Source organism: Nicotiana tabacum, chromosome 7 (genome assembly GCF_000715075.1).
Source record: "Nicotiana tabacum cultivar K326 chromosome 7, ASM71507v2, whole genome shotgun sequence".
Taxonomy (NCBI): Eukaryota; Viridiplantae; Streptophyta; class Magnoliopsida; order Solanales; family Solanaceae; genus Nicotiana; species Nicotiana tabacum.
The window spans coordinates 136,040,554-136,054,527 of NC_134086.1; the positions used below are offsets into that span (position 1 = coordinate 136,040,554).

Below are 13,974 nucleotides of genomic sequence, written 5' to 3' on the forward strand. Positions count from 1 at the left end.
TCCTCCGAGTCTGCGGGAGTCCAACAACGAAATCCATAGTGATCCGCTCCCACTTCTACTCGAGAAGCTCAATCCTCTGAAATGAACCACTGGGCCTTTGATGCTCGTACTTAACCTGCAGACAATTCAAACACCGAGCCACATATGCAACGATATACTTCTTCATTCTCCGCCAACAATAATGCTGCCATAAATCCTGATACATCTTCGTGGCGCCCGGATGAATAGAGTACCGGGAGGTATGGACCTCCTCTAAAATCAACTCTCGGAGCCCATCCACATTAGGCACAAAAACTTGACCCTGCAATCTCAAAACTCCATCATCACATATGGTAACCTGCTTGGCACCTCCGTGTTGCACTGTCTCTCTAAGGACACACAAATGGGGATCATCATACTGCCGATCATGGATACACTCCAATAATGAAGAACGAGCAACTGTGCAAGCTAACACACGGCTGGGCTCAGAAACATCCAACCTCACGAACTGATTGGCCAAAGTCTGAATATCCAAATCAAGCGGTCTCTCATTGACCGGAATATAAGCAAGACTGCCTATACTGGCTGACTTCCTACTCAAAGCATCGGCCACCACATTGGCCTTTCCCAGATAATATAAGATGGTGATATCATAGTCTTTCAACAACTCCAACCACCTCCTCTGCTTCAAATTCAACTCCTTTTGCTTGAACAAATACTAAAGACTCTTGTGATCCGTGAACACCTCACATGTCATGCCATACAGATAATGCCTCCAAATCTTTAATGCGTGAATAATGGCTACCAACTCCAAATCATGAACCGGGTAATTCTTCTCATGAATCTTCAACTGCCGCGAAGCATAGGCAATGACCTTGCCATCCTGCATCAACACTACATCAAGTCCAATACGAGATGCATCACAATAAACTGTATAAGGCCCTAAACCTATGGGCAAAACCAACATCGGTGTCGTAGTCATAGCTGTCTTGAGCTTCTGAAAGCTCGCCTCACACTCGTCCGACCATCTGAACTGGATACCCTTCTGGGTCAACCTGGTTATCGGGACTGCGATAGATGAGAACCCCTCCACAAACCGACGATAGTAGCCTGCCAATCTAAAGAAACTCTGAATCTCTGTAGCTGATTCTGGTCTAGGCCAGTTTTTGACTGCCTTAATCTTCTTCGGATCAAGTTGAATACCCTCTGCTGATACAACATGACCCAGGAATGCAACTAAACTCAACCAGAACTCACACTTCGAGAACATAACATATAATTGATTATCCCTCAAGGTTTGAAGAACCACTCTAAGATGCTGCTCGTGCTCCTCTCAGCTGCGGGAATATATCAAAATATTATCAATGAAGACTATCACGAACGAATCCAAGTAAGGCCTAAACACTCGGTTCATCAAATCCATAAAAGTTGTTGGGGTATTTGCCAACCCGAATGAAATCACCAAGAACTCATAGTGCCTGTACCGAGTGCGAAAAGCTACCTTAGGGACATCAAATGCCAAATGCTCAACTGATGGTAGCCAGATCTCAAGTCAATCTTTGAAAATACCTTAGCACCCTGAAGCTGATCAAACAAATCATCAATCCTTGGCAATGGATACTTATTCTTGATCGTAACCTTGTTTAACTACCGATAATCAATACATATTCTCATCGATCAGTCCTTCTTCTTAACAAACAACACTAGTGCACCCCAAGGCAAAACACTCGGCCTATTGAAACCCTTCTCAATCAAGTCTTGCAACTGCTCATTCAACTCTTTCAACTCAGGCGGGGCCATACGATATAGCGAGATAGAAATGGGCTGAGTGCCCGAAGCCAAATCAATGCAAAAGTCAATATCCCTATTGGGTGGCATACCCGATAGGTCTGAAGGGAAAACCTCAGGAAACTTACGAACAATGGGAACAAAATCAATAGAAGGAACCTTAGCACTAGAATCACGAACATATTCCAAATAGGCCAAACACCCTTTCTCGACCATACGCCGAGCCTTCACATAAGAAATAACACTATAGGTAGAATGACCAGGAGTCCTTCTCCACTATAAACGAGGTAAACCCAGTAAGGCTAAGATCACAGTCTTGGCATGATATTCCAAGATAGCGTGGTAAGGTGATAACCAATCCATCCCTAATATAATATCAAAATCGACCATGTCCAAAAGAAGCAAATCTACACGAGTCTCAAGACCTCCAATCACAACTATACAAAAACGATGAACTCGATCTACCATAATAGAGTCACCCACCGGTGTAGACACATATACAGGGGCACTCAAGGAATCACTAGGCATGACCAGATACGGTGCAAAATAAGATGATACATAGGAGTACGTAGACCCTGGATCAAATAAAACGAAAGCATCTGTGCCACAAACCAGAACAGTACTTGTGATAACTGCATCAGAAGCCTCAGCCTCAGGCCTGGTTAGAAGAGCATAACATTGGGGCTGGACCCCACCACCCTGGATTACCTCTCTGGGATGGCCTGCAGCAGGTTGGCCTCCACCTCTAGCGGTCGGAGCTCCACCTCTAGCACCTTTACTTCCACCTCTAATACCTCTACCCCCACCTCTAGCTGGCTGGGCAGTCTATCAAACACCTGGTGCCTGAACCATAGCACGGGAACACTACTACTGCGACTGAGTACCCACCAATCTCAGACAAGCCTTCCTAATGTGACCATACTCACCACACTCAAAACATCAATCTGAGTGCTGTGACTGAGGAAACTGAGACTGACTGTGGCGAATTGAATGACTACCCCAAAAACTCTGGAGCAACAGTGCACTGATAGGAGTTGGTGGTGCACTGTAGGGCTGTTGATCAGGATACTGCATGTGAAAACCATGGCCAACTGAAGTACTATGAGAAACCTGAAGCGCTGACTGAAAGGGCCTAGGAGGATGGCCTCTACCATACGAATCCCTGCCTCCAGATGAGGCACCACTGAATCTGCCTGAATGACGGGGCCTCTTGTCTGACCCATGAACACCTCCCTGCGATAGAACCATCTCCACTCTCCTGGCCACATTGGTCACCTCCTGAAAAGTAATCTCACTCCTAGTCTCCCTAGCCATCTGAAGATGAATCAACTGAATAAGTCCATCAATAAACCTCCTCACCCTCTTTCTCTCTCTCTCTCTCTCTCTCTCTCTCTCTCTTTCTCTCTCTCTCTCTCTCTCTATCTATGGGAAGTATGACAAGAGCATGACGAACCAAGTCGATGAATCTAGTCTCACACTGGGTAACAGTCATGAAACCCTACTGGAGACACTCAAACTACCTCTGATAGGTCTCTCTCTGAGTGATGGGGAGAAACTTCTCCAGAAATAGCTGAGTAAACTGCTCCCAAGTCAAAACTGGTGATCCGACTGGTCTAGCCAAAGAGAAATCCCTCCACCAAATCTTGGCGGATCCTCACAAGCGAAAAGTAGCAAAGTTGACCCCATTGGTCTCAACTATCCCCATGTTCCTGAGAACCTCATAACAGCTGTCTAGATAATCCCGGGGGTCTTCAGAAGATGCACTGCTAAAAGTAGTAGTAAAGAGCTTGGTGAACCTGTCCAACCTCCACAAAGCATCGGCAGACATAGCTGCTCCATCACCGGTCTGAGCTACCATACCCGACTGAACTACTATCTGGAACTGGGGAGCTACCTGCTCCGAAGTGCGAGTAGCAGTAGGAGTCTGGGCTCCTCCTCCAGCCTAAGAGACGGCTGGTACTACAGGAAGCAAACTTGCCCAGGTGACACTCTCCATAAGGCCCACTAGATAGACCAGAGCATCCTAAAGTACTGGGGTAGCAATAAACCCCTATGGGACCTAAGCTGGGCCCACCGGAACTGCCAGGGCCGGAACCTCATCATCAAAGTCAACCTGAGGCTCCGCTGCGGGTGATGCTCCCCTGGGATGAGCTCTGCCCCTACCTCGGCCTCTAGCACGGCCTTGGCCTCTGCCCTCTTGGGAGCTGTTGCTGGGGGCTCGGGCTACTGGTCAGTGGATGAGGAAGCGCGTGTTCTCGCCATCTGTGAAAGAACAGAGTAGAATTTTAATTAGCATTGAGAAACCAATCCGCACGACAGGAAAGAATAAATGTGGAATGTTTCCTAACTCTGTAGCCTCTATGGATAAATACAGACGTCTCCATACTAATCCCTCAGACTCTACTAAGCTTGTCTGTGAATAGTGAGACCTATGTAACCTAGAGCTCTGATACCAACTTGTCACGACCTGGATTTCCCACACTCAGGAGTCGTGATGGCGCCTACTCGTAGAAGCCAAGCAAGCCACTAAACATAGAAAATTTCTAACTCTTTCATTTTTAACCCTTTTTAACAATCTGAATTAACAGGTATCCAAAATTTAGATATTAACGATAAATGAAATCAAGCGAAAGACTTAATCTAATATAATAACCAAGACCAGTACGATAATGACAACACACATCTCTACCCGGAATCCGGTGTCACAATATCACGGACGGGCTAAGATTACTACAACAAAAGTCTGAAAGAAATACAATCTGCCTCGAAATCTAATGAAAACAAAGTACATAATAAAGTAGAAGAGAACGTCGGGCCTGCGGACGCCTGCACGACTACCTCAGGATCTCTGGCTGGACTAAAGGCAGGCTCCCCAAGTGCTATTGTCCAAAAGCTGCTCCGAAATCTGCACATAGTGCAGAGTATAATATCAGCACAACCGACCTCATGTGCTGGTAAGTGCCTGGCCTAACCCCGGCGAGGTAGTGACGAGGCTAGGACCAGACTCTAGATAAACCTATGTAGTATATAATATACGACGGAAAATAAACAAGAATAAACAATTAACATGGGAGGGGTACATGCTACGGGGGAAATATCGAATCTAGCAGAAACTTAAGAGAAATATGATATAATAATTCAAAATTTAAAACAAAACCATAATAACAATGTTGTGGCGCGCAACCCGATCCCTCTCATTTAACACTGTTGCGCCGTGCAACCAGATCCATTTATATCACTGTTGTGGTGTGCAACCCGATCTAACATAACATTTATATACTTTTAGCAACAACCATACCAAGAGTCCCGACAAGGGATCAACAATAAGCTATACTATCCCAGCAAGGGATTCGATAGTAAAATTAAATACGTCCCGGCGAGGGAGAAACAGCTATAACCAATCTTAACCCAACTTCTACTTATCTCAATTAACACCAATACTCAATCATAAGTAATTTCCATGAAAATAAACTTAATCTTTGCTCAATATCGAGAATCATCAATTAAAGCATCCGTAGTACTATTTAAGAACACAAAATAAATTGCAATTTAAGACTCACGGTCATGCTCGACACCAACATATAGATACTCGTCACCATGCCTATACGTCGTACTCAACAAGAAGCAAATAGGACACAACTCCTAATCCCTCAAGCTAAGGTTAGACCGAACACTTACCTCGAACTTCCACGACCAACTCAAACCTCAAACACCGTCTTTCCTTTTGAATTTGACTCCAAATCAATTGTATCTAGACATAATCGACTTAATAACATCAATAAACGCTAAACAATCCAATTACAATGCTTAATTATAGTTTTTCCATCATTCTTCCCAAAAAGTCAAAAATTGACCCCGGGCCCGCTTGGCCAAAATACGAGGTTCGGACCAAAATCCGATCACTCATTCACCCACAAGCCTGAATATATATTTTGTTTTGAAATCCGACCCGAAAACGAGGTATAATTCCCAAATAATCAAAAAGCCCTAACTCTACCCAAATCCCTAATTTTCTACCCTTAGTCTCATGTTTTAGGCCTAGAAATCTAGTGGGTGTTGATAAAAATGGAAGAAAACGAGCTTAGGATTACATACCTATGAAGCTATGGTGAAGTTCCTCTTCAAAAAATGCCCAAGAGGTGTGGAGAAGATGAAGTTTATGAAAAATGGTGGAATTCCCGTAATACATTGTGTTTTTGGAACTTAAAATAACTGGGCGTATTTGCTCTATGCGTTCGCGATAGGCTCATCGCGTTTGCGATGAGCTAGGCCTGAGAGACCTTCGCGTTCGCGGAAATAGGCTTGCGTTCGCGGAGAACTAACTCATCGAGCCTTCGTGTTCGCGTCCAGGTGGTCGCGTTCGCGTAGGTATAATACCCTCCCCCTGCCCAGGCTCATAAGCCATCACGTTCGCGTATGCTGGGTCGCGTTCGCGAAGGGTATCCCCCCTTAGCCTCGCATTTGCGAAGAAGAAATTTGGCACCTGGGAGATTTGACTTACGCATTCGCGAGTGTGTCCACGCGAACGCGAAGAGAAAAATCCCTGGGCACTGAACAGCAAAAACCTGCAACTTTTATGAGTTCAAAAACCTTCCAAAATACATCCGAGCCCTCGGGGCTCCAAACCAAACATACGTACTAACTTAAAAATATCATATGAACTTATCTGTGCGATCAAATCGCCAAATTAACCCCTTAAACAACGAATTAAACCTCAAAATTAATAAAATATTTCAAAACTTCTTAAAACATCAAATTTTGCATTTAAGGTCCGAATCACGCCAAATGGATTCCGTTTCTTACCAAACTTCACAGAATTATCTTAAATCACATATAAGACCTGTACCGGGCGTCGGAACCAAAATATGGCCCCTATACCAACATGTTCTAATCAAAATTTGTTATTGTTTACATATTTTCACATATAAGCTTTTCGGCTACGCGCCCGGACTGTGCACGCAAATCGAGGTGATGCTAAAAGAGATTTTTAAGGCCTTGGAACGCAGAATGCAATTTATAAACAAGTATAACATTCAAACGTCAAATATGTATTTCTGCTCAATTGTACCGAAAATCCTAGCACTATTATATATTGTGTCGTTTGTGAATATAATTATTACCATTTAAGAAAAAGAAAAAAATTGAGATGGACAATAATAGGTACATATGTACGTGTGATACATCCTATGTACTGCTCAAAATACGTTATAGTGTAAAAGAAATATCAAAAGACAAGTAAATATATATGATACATGCATTCTAATGTATTGCTCATAACACTTTTTCGGATAGAGACAACTATATGTTTATCATACATTCGATGTACTGCTCGTAATAAATTTTCTTATGCACGCTAGCAAGAGAAACGACAGAGGCGGACCCAGAATTTGAGTATAACGGGGACACCATTGTCATTAGAGTGAATTACCCAAAGCCAATAAAAAAAATATATAAACTCTATGATAGAGCAGTAAATAAGCAGCACAATCCACTATATAATATAAACTTGCTAAGCAAAAAAACTAAAATAAAGTAAGAAGATCTTATGCTTTGATTTCATCATACTCCCCAATTGACCCGTGAACACAAACTTCGATTTCATCAGACTCCCCAATTAATCTGCGAATTTTTAAAAAAAATAAGCATTCCAAGAAAATAAATAACTTCTTGCACATCCTTGCGCACACATGGACTAAACTGGAATAAACTTTATAAGATAAAACAAGCGTAGTGGCCTTAATAACAATTCCTGACATACTAATAGTAATATCTACTGTTATCCAAAAATGAGAACTAAAGAAGACACAATTTACATCAAAAGACAAACTTCAATGTTATAGAATATCTTTAATTGATACTAATATAACAAAAGTACATCATCCACTTATACTTGAATTGGACGTTTTTTCATACTCTGAAAACGATCAATAATAGCATCATTGCTTACATTTGTAAATACTTCTTTTTCAAAGTAACAAAATAAATAATCATTTAAAAATGCATCACCAATACTACTACGCAATTCATCTTTGATGTACTTCATGGATGAGAATGCTCTTTTTACCGTTGCAGTCGCGACAGGTAAAATTAGAGTCAACTTCACTAGTAAATAAACAAGTGAATATGTCTCCACAAGATTTGCCTCAATCAACGCTTTTTCCAAGTCACTAATTCCTTTCAAATCTGAGAATCTAGGGCCACCATGTTGCATGTGCACTATGAAAGTGTCAAGTTGGTGACTAAGATCTCGAAGCTTCAATTCGCCAAACTCATCTGGATAATACTTGTCCAAGGTCATTATTCTTTATTTGTCAAAATTAGCAACCGAGTTAGCCAGATTCAAGCTAGCCATACCAAGAAGCAAGTTACCACTAACAACATCAAAACGACGGTTAAGCTCCTGAACTTGCAAATCGATCACTGTATAAAAAATCTCAACACGTAAGTGATATGAATAAGTAACACTAGAAGACCTACGCTTCGACTTTCCAGGAATATAGAATTCTTCCATATTAGGCACCAAAATGTCATGTTTAGTAAAAAAACAAATATACTTCATCCATTAATGGTTTCCATCCTTCATCTCTCATTTGTTGCAACCTTTCCTTTGTAAGGTCAAGAAATAACATGGCATTGACAATATCTTGCTCTTTCTTTTGTAAAGCTTTACTCAGCTCGTTCGACATCAACAATACCTTCAACATCAAATGAAGCAAGAATACGAATTCAAATGAATTGATTTACTCAAAAAAGCTTGTGCTTGCAATCTATCATTAGCCTCTTGACCTTCATATTCAATCACCCCAAGCACATGAACGATAGATGCAAATAAAACAACAAAGTTATCTAATGTTTTACAATATGATCCCCAACAAGTGTCACTTGGCCTTTGAAGCTCTCGCTCTTAATTTAATCCTTTCCCACTTTGAACTTTACCACTCTCTAGCAATTGCTCCAATAATTTGGCATGATGATCCCGAAGTTGATCTCTACGTTTAAAGGATGCTCCAATCACATTCAACACATTAGCAACTATAGCAAAGAAAGTTCTCCACCTCCTTATATTTTTTAACAACCGCTACAAGCGTCAACTGTAATTGATGAGCGAAACAATGAATGCAATGTGCCGAAGGAGTTTCTTGCAAAATTAAAGCTTTAAGACCATTCATTTTTCCTTGCATATTACTAGCTCCATCATAGCCTTGTCCACGTATTTTGGATAGACTTAGTGAGTGTTTCATAAGCAAAGAAAGTATTGCTTCCTTCAACGACTTTGCGGAGGTATCATGAACGCGAACAAGACCAATAAATGGCTTGTTCACTTGGCCTTTTTTGTAAACATACTGCAAAGAAAGGGTCATTTGTTCATGGTGTGAAATATCTTTGGACTCATCAACTAATATCCTGAAATAATACCCATCCAAATCATTGATTATAGCTTTCACGGTTTCTTGTGCACAAGCACTCACAATGTCCTTTTGAATTTTTTGGCGAAGTCATCATATCATTTTTTGGAGCATGTTTCAATATGACTCTATCTACTTCAAGGAGCCTCTTTGCAAGCCATACTAAAAGCCCTAGAAAAAGGCCTTTGTTTTTTGAAGAATCACTATCATCATGACCTCGAAAAGACAATCCAAAATACAAGAGAAACCTTACAACATCGATTGATACATTTACACGAATTCGGTGCTCATTTCTTTGTTTCTCAGATTGCTTATCAAAAGCAACTTGAATTGATTGGGATTGATTTGATAAGTCTAGCATCTTGTTGAAACACGTGTGGTAGAGGCTATTTACTTTACCAACATTTAAATCAAGTCTTTTCGAAGCTTTATTCCAAGCCTTAAAGCCCGTTTTTGTGAAAGAGTCACCCGTGCTTCCATGAACATAATCATTTTTGAATAAACAACAACATAAACAAAATGCAGCATCTTTCTTCACACTATACTCCAACCATCTAGAATAGGAACATTTAAACCAACTCGAACTAAATTGACGCATTTTATTCCCGAATAAAGTTTTAGGAAATTTATGATCAACTGGTTGGCAAAGTCCATTTTGAATGTAGTGTCTTCTTACGCCATCCCGTATTCTAAGACTATATTTATGAATGAGTACTCTCTCTCTAGGGTCGGGATTGAGTAATTTCTCATCAAACTCATCTATAAGATGAGAGGAATTGTTTCTAAGACTAGAACTTGGTTGAGAAGAATTAAACTTCGTGAAAAATACGTCCATCTCAATTCACAAGAACAAGAACTTCCTATAAAAAATGAGTTCAATAAATTTAATAGTCTATCAAGAATAGAAATTCATCAAATCAAAAAGGGTCAAAGCAGAAACCACATCAAAGCAAAGCAGAAACCCAATATACAGAGATTTCATCCATAAGTAATTGGATGTTAGCTGAGCTAAGTATCATATGATAGTGATTAATTTATTGAAAAGTTAGCAAAAATAAAATGGTTGCGATTCTGACTTTTAAAGGCCCGTAATCATCAACAAGGCCAATTACAATCAGCAAAGTTAATAGATGTATGTATTCATCACTTTATAATTAGAATGCAGGCGTATTTTTATTTATTTATTTATAACATTAGAGAAAATTTGATTTAATTACCAGTGGCAAACCAAAATTTTGGGGATTCTTGAACAAAAAGTTTTAAACCTAAATAAAATCATATAAAATTCATCCACAATTCTCCATGCTCTTACAATTTATAAATAAAAATTAAGTTTCAAAGTAAGAGAAGCACTAACCAGAGATTCGATGCCCGCTACTTTTTCAAAGTAATGAGAGGAATTGAGATTGAGGAAGAATGATTCTCTATTTTGGAGTGAGGAGTGATGGCTGAGGAGTGAAGACTGAGTTTGAAGGAGGGGAGCTTCTGAGTTTGACGGAGGGGGCTGGCCGACTGGGGAGCTTCTGCATTTGATCGAGGAAGAACTAAGAAAGGTTTAGGGATTTAATATTTTGGGGCTTTTGGGTAGGATTTTGTAGAAGAACTAAATAATAAAATTGACTATTATCTATAACTATTAAAATATAATAAAATTGAGAAAAGGTAAAATAAAAAATTATAAATTAGTCAATTGTTGAGCAGTGACTAATAAATAGTACTATTGTACTAATATATAATTGATTATTCCAAAAAAGTGAAAGAAACTAAAAAAGAAATATTTGTGAAAAGGGGATTTTGAAACCCAGTCCTTCGTAGCAAAACGAAGGAAAACACTATTGAGATAGGCGGACCATTGCTCCAAGCAGCATTCAATTATAAGGGGGCCAAGAAAAATATTTAAGGGGTCCCTAAAATATATACAGTTATACATACAATATATATACAGGGTTTTTGTCGAGATTAACGGGTTCACGTGACCCCTCAAGGCCAAGTGTAGGTCCGCCTATGAGAAACGACATAGAGAGGTCATCAATGGGAAGGGAAATAGAGAAAAATAAAGATAGCAAGAATTAAAAATAGATGATACACATATATAACGTGCAAAACACGTGCAAGAAGGAATATGCAAATGAGACAGAAAAACTTTATTAGAATTTATAGAGCCGCTCGAAGATTATAAATGGGCTATACTTTTAGATGTTTTGCTCTCTTATACAAGAAAAATCTTGTACTACTTTTAGGTCGTTTATGATTATATATAATTATTACCGTTTAAGAAAAAAGAAACTCATGTGATATCTCACATGTATAACGTTCAAACATTGATTTTGCTCACTTGTACAGAAAGTTCCTGCACTATTATTGTCGTTTATGAATATAATTATTATCGTTGAATAAAAAAAAACATGTGATATCTCACATGTATAAACGTTCAAAATGTTGAGTTTTTTTGTTTAAGATGAAATAGTCTTAAAATTATAGTGAATGGGAAATGGGATTTGTATTCGGATTTGGTCAAATGATCGATCGATTGATTAATTTTTTTAACCAAATTTATTTGTTAATAGTGAATATTAACGTGATATAATCCGTGTTTGTAACGGATGTTTTCCAATCCATGTATTGTGTTGCAAAACTAAGCAATAAGCAGCCTAGTGCACCTCCCACAACGGTGCAAGTGCTCCTCCCACCAAGCAAGTGTACATTCCACCATGTAAGTGTTTCCTCCATAATAGCCTAGTGCTTGTTGCACCATGGAAGGGGTGGATTTCTCTCAAATAACTGCTATAAATAGAGCATAAGTTGGAGAGAAAGAAGAACACATCGGAAAAAACACTCGAAACACTCTGTATACACTTAATATACACTCTGTATACACTTAATATACACTCTGTATACACTTAATATACACTCTGTATATACTGGATATACACTCTGTATACACTGCGTATACACTAGAAAAACGAATTGCAATCTGATATTCTCTTCAGTAAGAATTCAACATTGGCTATACTTTGCATTCCTTCCTCTCAGAATTTTCATTCGACTTCTGAGTTGTCCTCCTTATTCTGCATTGTTTTTAACTACAAACAAAGCATCCATAAGTGTGATTTGCTGCCGAACTTTGTGTTCGCTGAAACACTGGGGTTTGAAGTACCGCTACACCAGTGTGTAATTCGTTCTATCCTGGGAGGAAATAATCTATAACCTTGGGTACTAGGAGGGGATTAAATTCCTTAAGGAAACACTGTGAATTCAGTGGGCTCGAATTAATTTCTGTTTTATTTATATTTACGTTTATAAGCTAACGTTCTAATTTCCAGAATCATTATTTACAAGTACAGAAGGAACAACACTTTGTTGATAGCACACAAGTTGATTGGTCATGTCGTTTATGAATATAATTATTATATTTAAGAAAAAAATAAATTCATGTGATACCTCACATGTATGGCATTCACAACGCGTATTTCAAACATATCATATTGAATAAAAGAAAAACTTTAATAAAAAAGATCTCTTTAGTGGAGATTAGCAAGACAAGCTACAGAGAGAGGCAGTATATCAGCGGAAAAGGGAAACTGGAGAAAAATAACATGAGTTTCTTTTAAAAGGATTATAGCGTCCAAAACACATTAGATACGACATAGAGATATAGTGTATTAATAGGAAAAGAGAAATAGAGAAGAACAAAGATATCATAAGTCAAAAATGAATGGTACACAACATGCAAAACACGACCATCATTTTGAACGAAAGACATGCTTTCATAAAAGATAATTCCTTTAAATGAGACTAGCATAAGAGGTATTTTATTTATCGAAAAAGAGAAATACAAAGATAAAAAGATTAAAAATTTATATATGGGTTCAAATTCATATAAGATAGATCACGTATAACGTGCAAAACACGTGTTTCATCTCTTGTGCATATGTTTTTGTAATACATTGAAATGGATCGGGCGGATAATTATGCTTAACGGTTCGGCTTATCGGTTATCGGATTATTAATGTAGTAATCCGCTAGCCATCCAATAAGACAACAAGCGGATTGGTATCAGATTAACGATTATCGGGCAGTTTATCAGCTAAATCAAATAGAATTTTTTTTTAACAATCCTAGTCTTGTAAATACCAAACGGCCAAACTCTATAGTTCACTGACTATTATCATTTCAACTTACCATTCATAATCCTCAGTACATACTCAATGAAGACTTGTCATGGAGTATACAGAGCAGTCTCTGGAACAAATTTTTTGAATACTCTAAATAAAAGTATAGGTAGGTCCAGTCGATTTCTCCATTTTTCTCCGGAGAACACACCAAAAATTCCATCTCAACAAACATGGAAACACACAGACGATTAGCAAAATTAGACAACTTCGTAGGACTCCCATAATATTCCAATAAATTTATGGAAATGATTGCAAATTTATTAAACGTACTGCTTCCATTTTCTTGAACTGAAGTAGTCACCATCATGTTAATTGCACTATATAGTGAAACTGAATTTTGGTCGAACAACCGATAACCGTCATGAATAGAGCCAATCTTTCTCCAAGATACATCTTATATACTACTCGTAATATATATTTGTATGTACTCTAGCAAGAGAAGCATTTTGAGAAAGGTATTGTATCACTAGAAAAGAAAAATAGAAAATAGCAAAGATAGCAAAAATTAAAATAACTGGTACATATCATGTGCGTTACATTATGTAAAATGTGCAAAATAGTGTTTCAAGAGCATCAATTTGAATAAAAAAAAATTCCAAAAAAATGATTCCTTTAACGGAGACTAG

General features: G+C 38.7%; 2 protein-coding genes across 2 annotated transcripts; both read right to left on the reverse strand.

The window, feature by feature from the left end:
• Nucleotides 1-2,706: 2,706 nt before the first annotated feature.
• Nucleotides 2,707-8,065, reverse strand: LOC142162314 (uncharacterized). Its single transcript, XM_075218654.1, has 2 exons — nucleotides 7,658-8,065; nucleotides 2,707-2,835 (listed from the first exon to the last, which is right to left on the reverse strand). Exons 1-2 carry the CDS (start codon nucleotides 8,063-8,065, stop codon nucleotides 2,707-2,709), a joined length of 537 nt encoding a protein of 178 aa, XP_075074755.1.
• Nucleotides 8,066-8,071: 6 nt separating this feature from the next.
• Nucleotides 8,072-9,771, reverse strand: LOC107805975 (uncharacterized). Its single transcript, XM_075218655.1, has 4 exons — nucleotides 9,422-9,771; nucleotides 8,844-9,171; nucleotides 8,322-8,462; nucleotides 8,072-8,167 (listed from the first exon to the last, which is right to left on the reverse strand). The coding sequence occupies exons 1-4, from the start codon at nucleotides 9,769-9,771 to the stop codon at nucleotides 8,072-8,074; spliced, it is 915 nt and encodes a 304-aa protein (XP_075074756.1).
• Nucleotides 9,772-13,974: the final 4,203 nt, after the last annotated feature.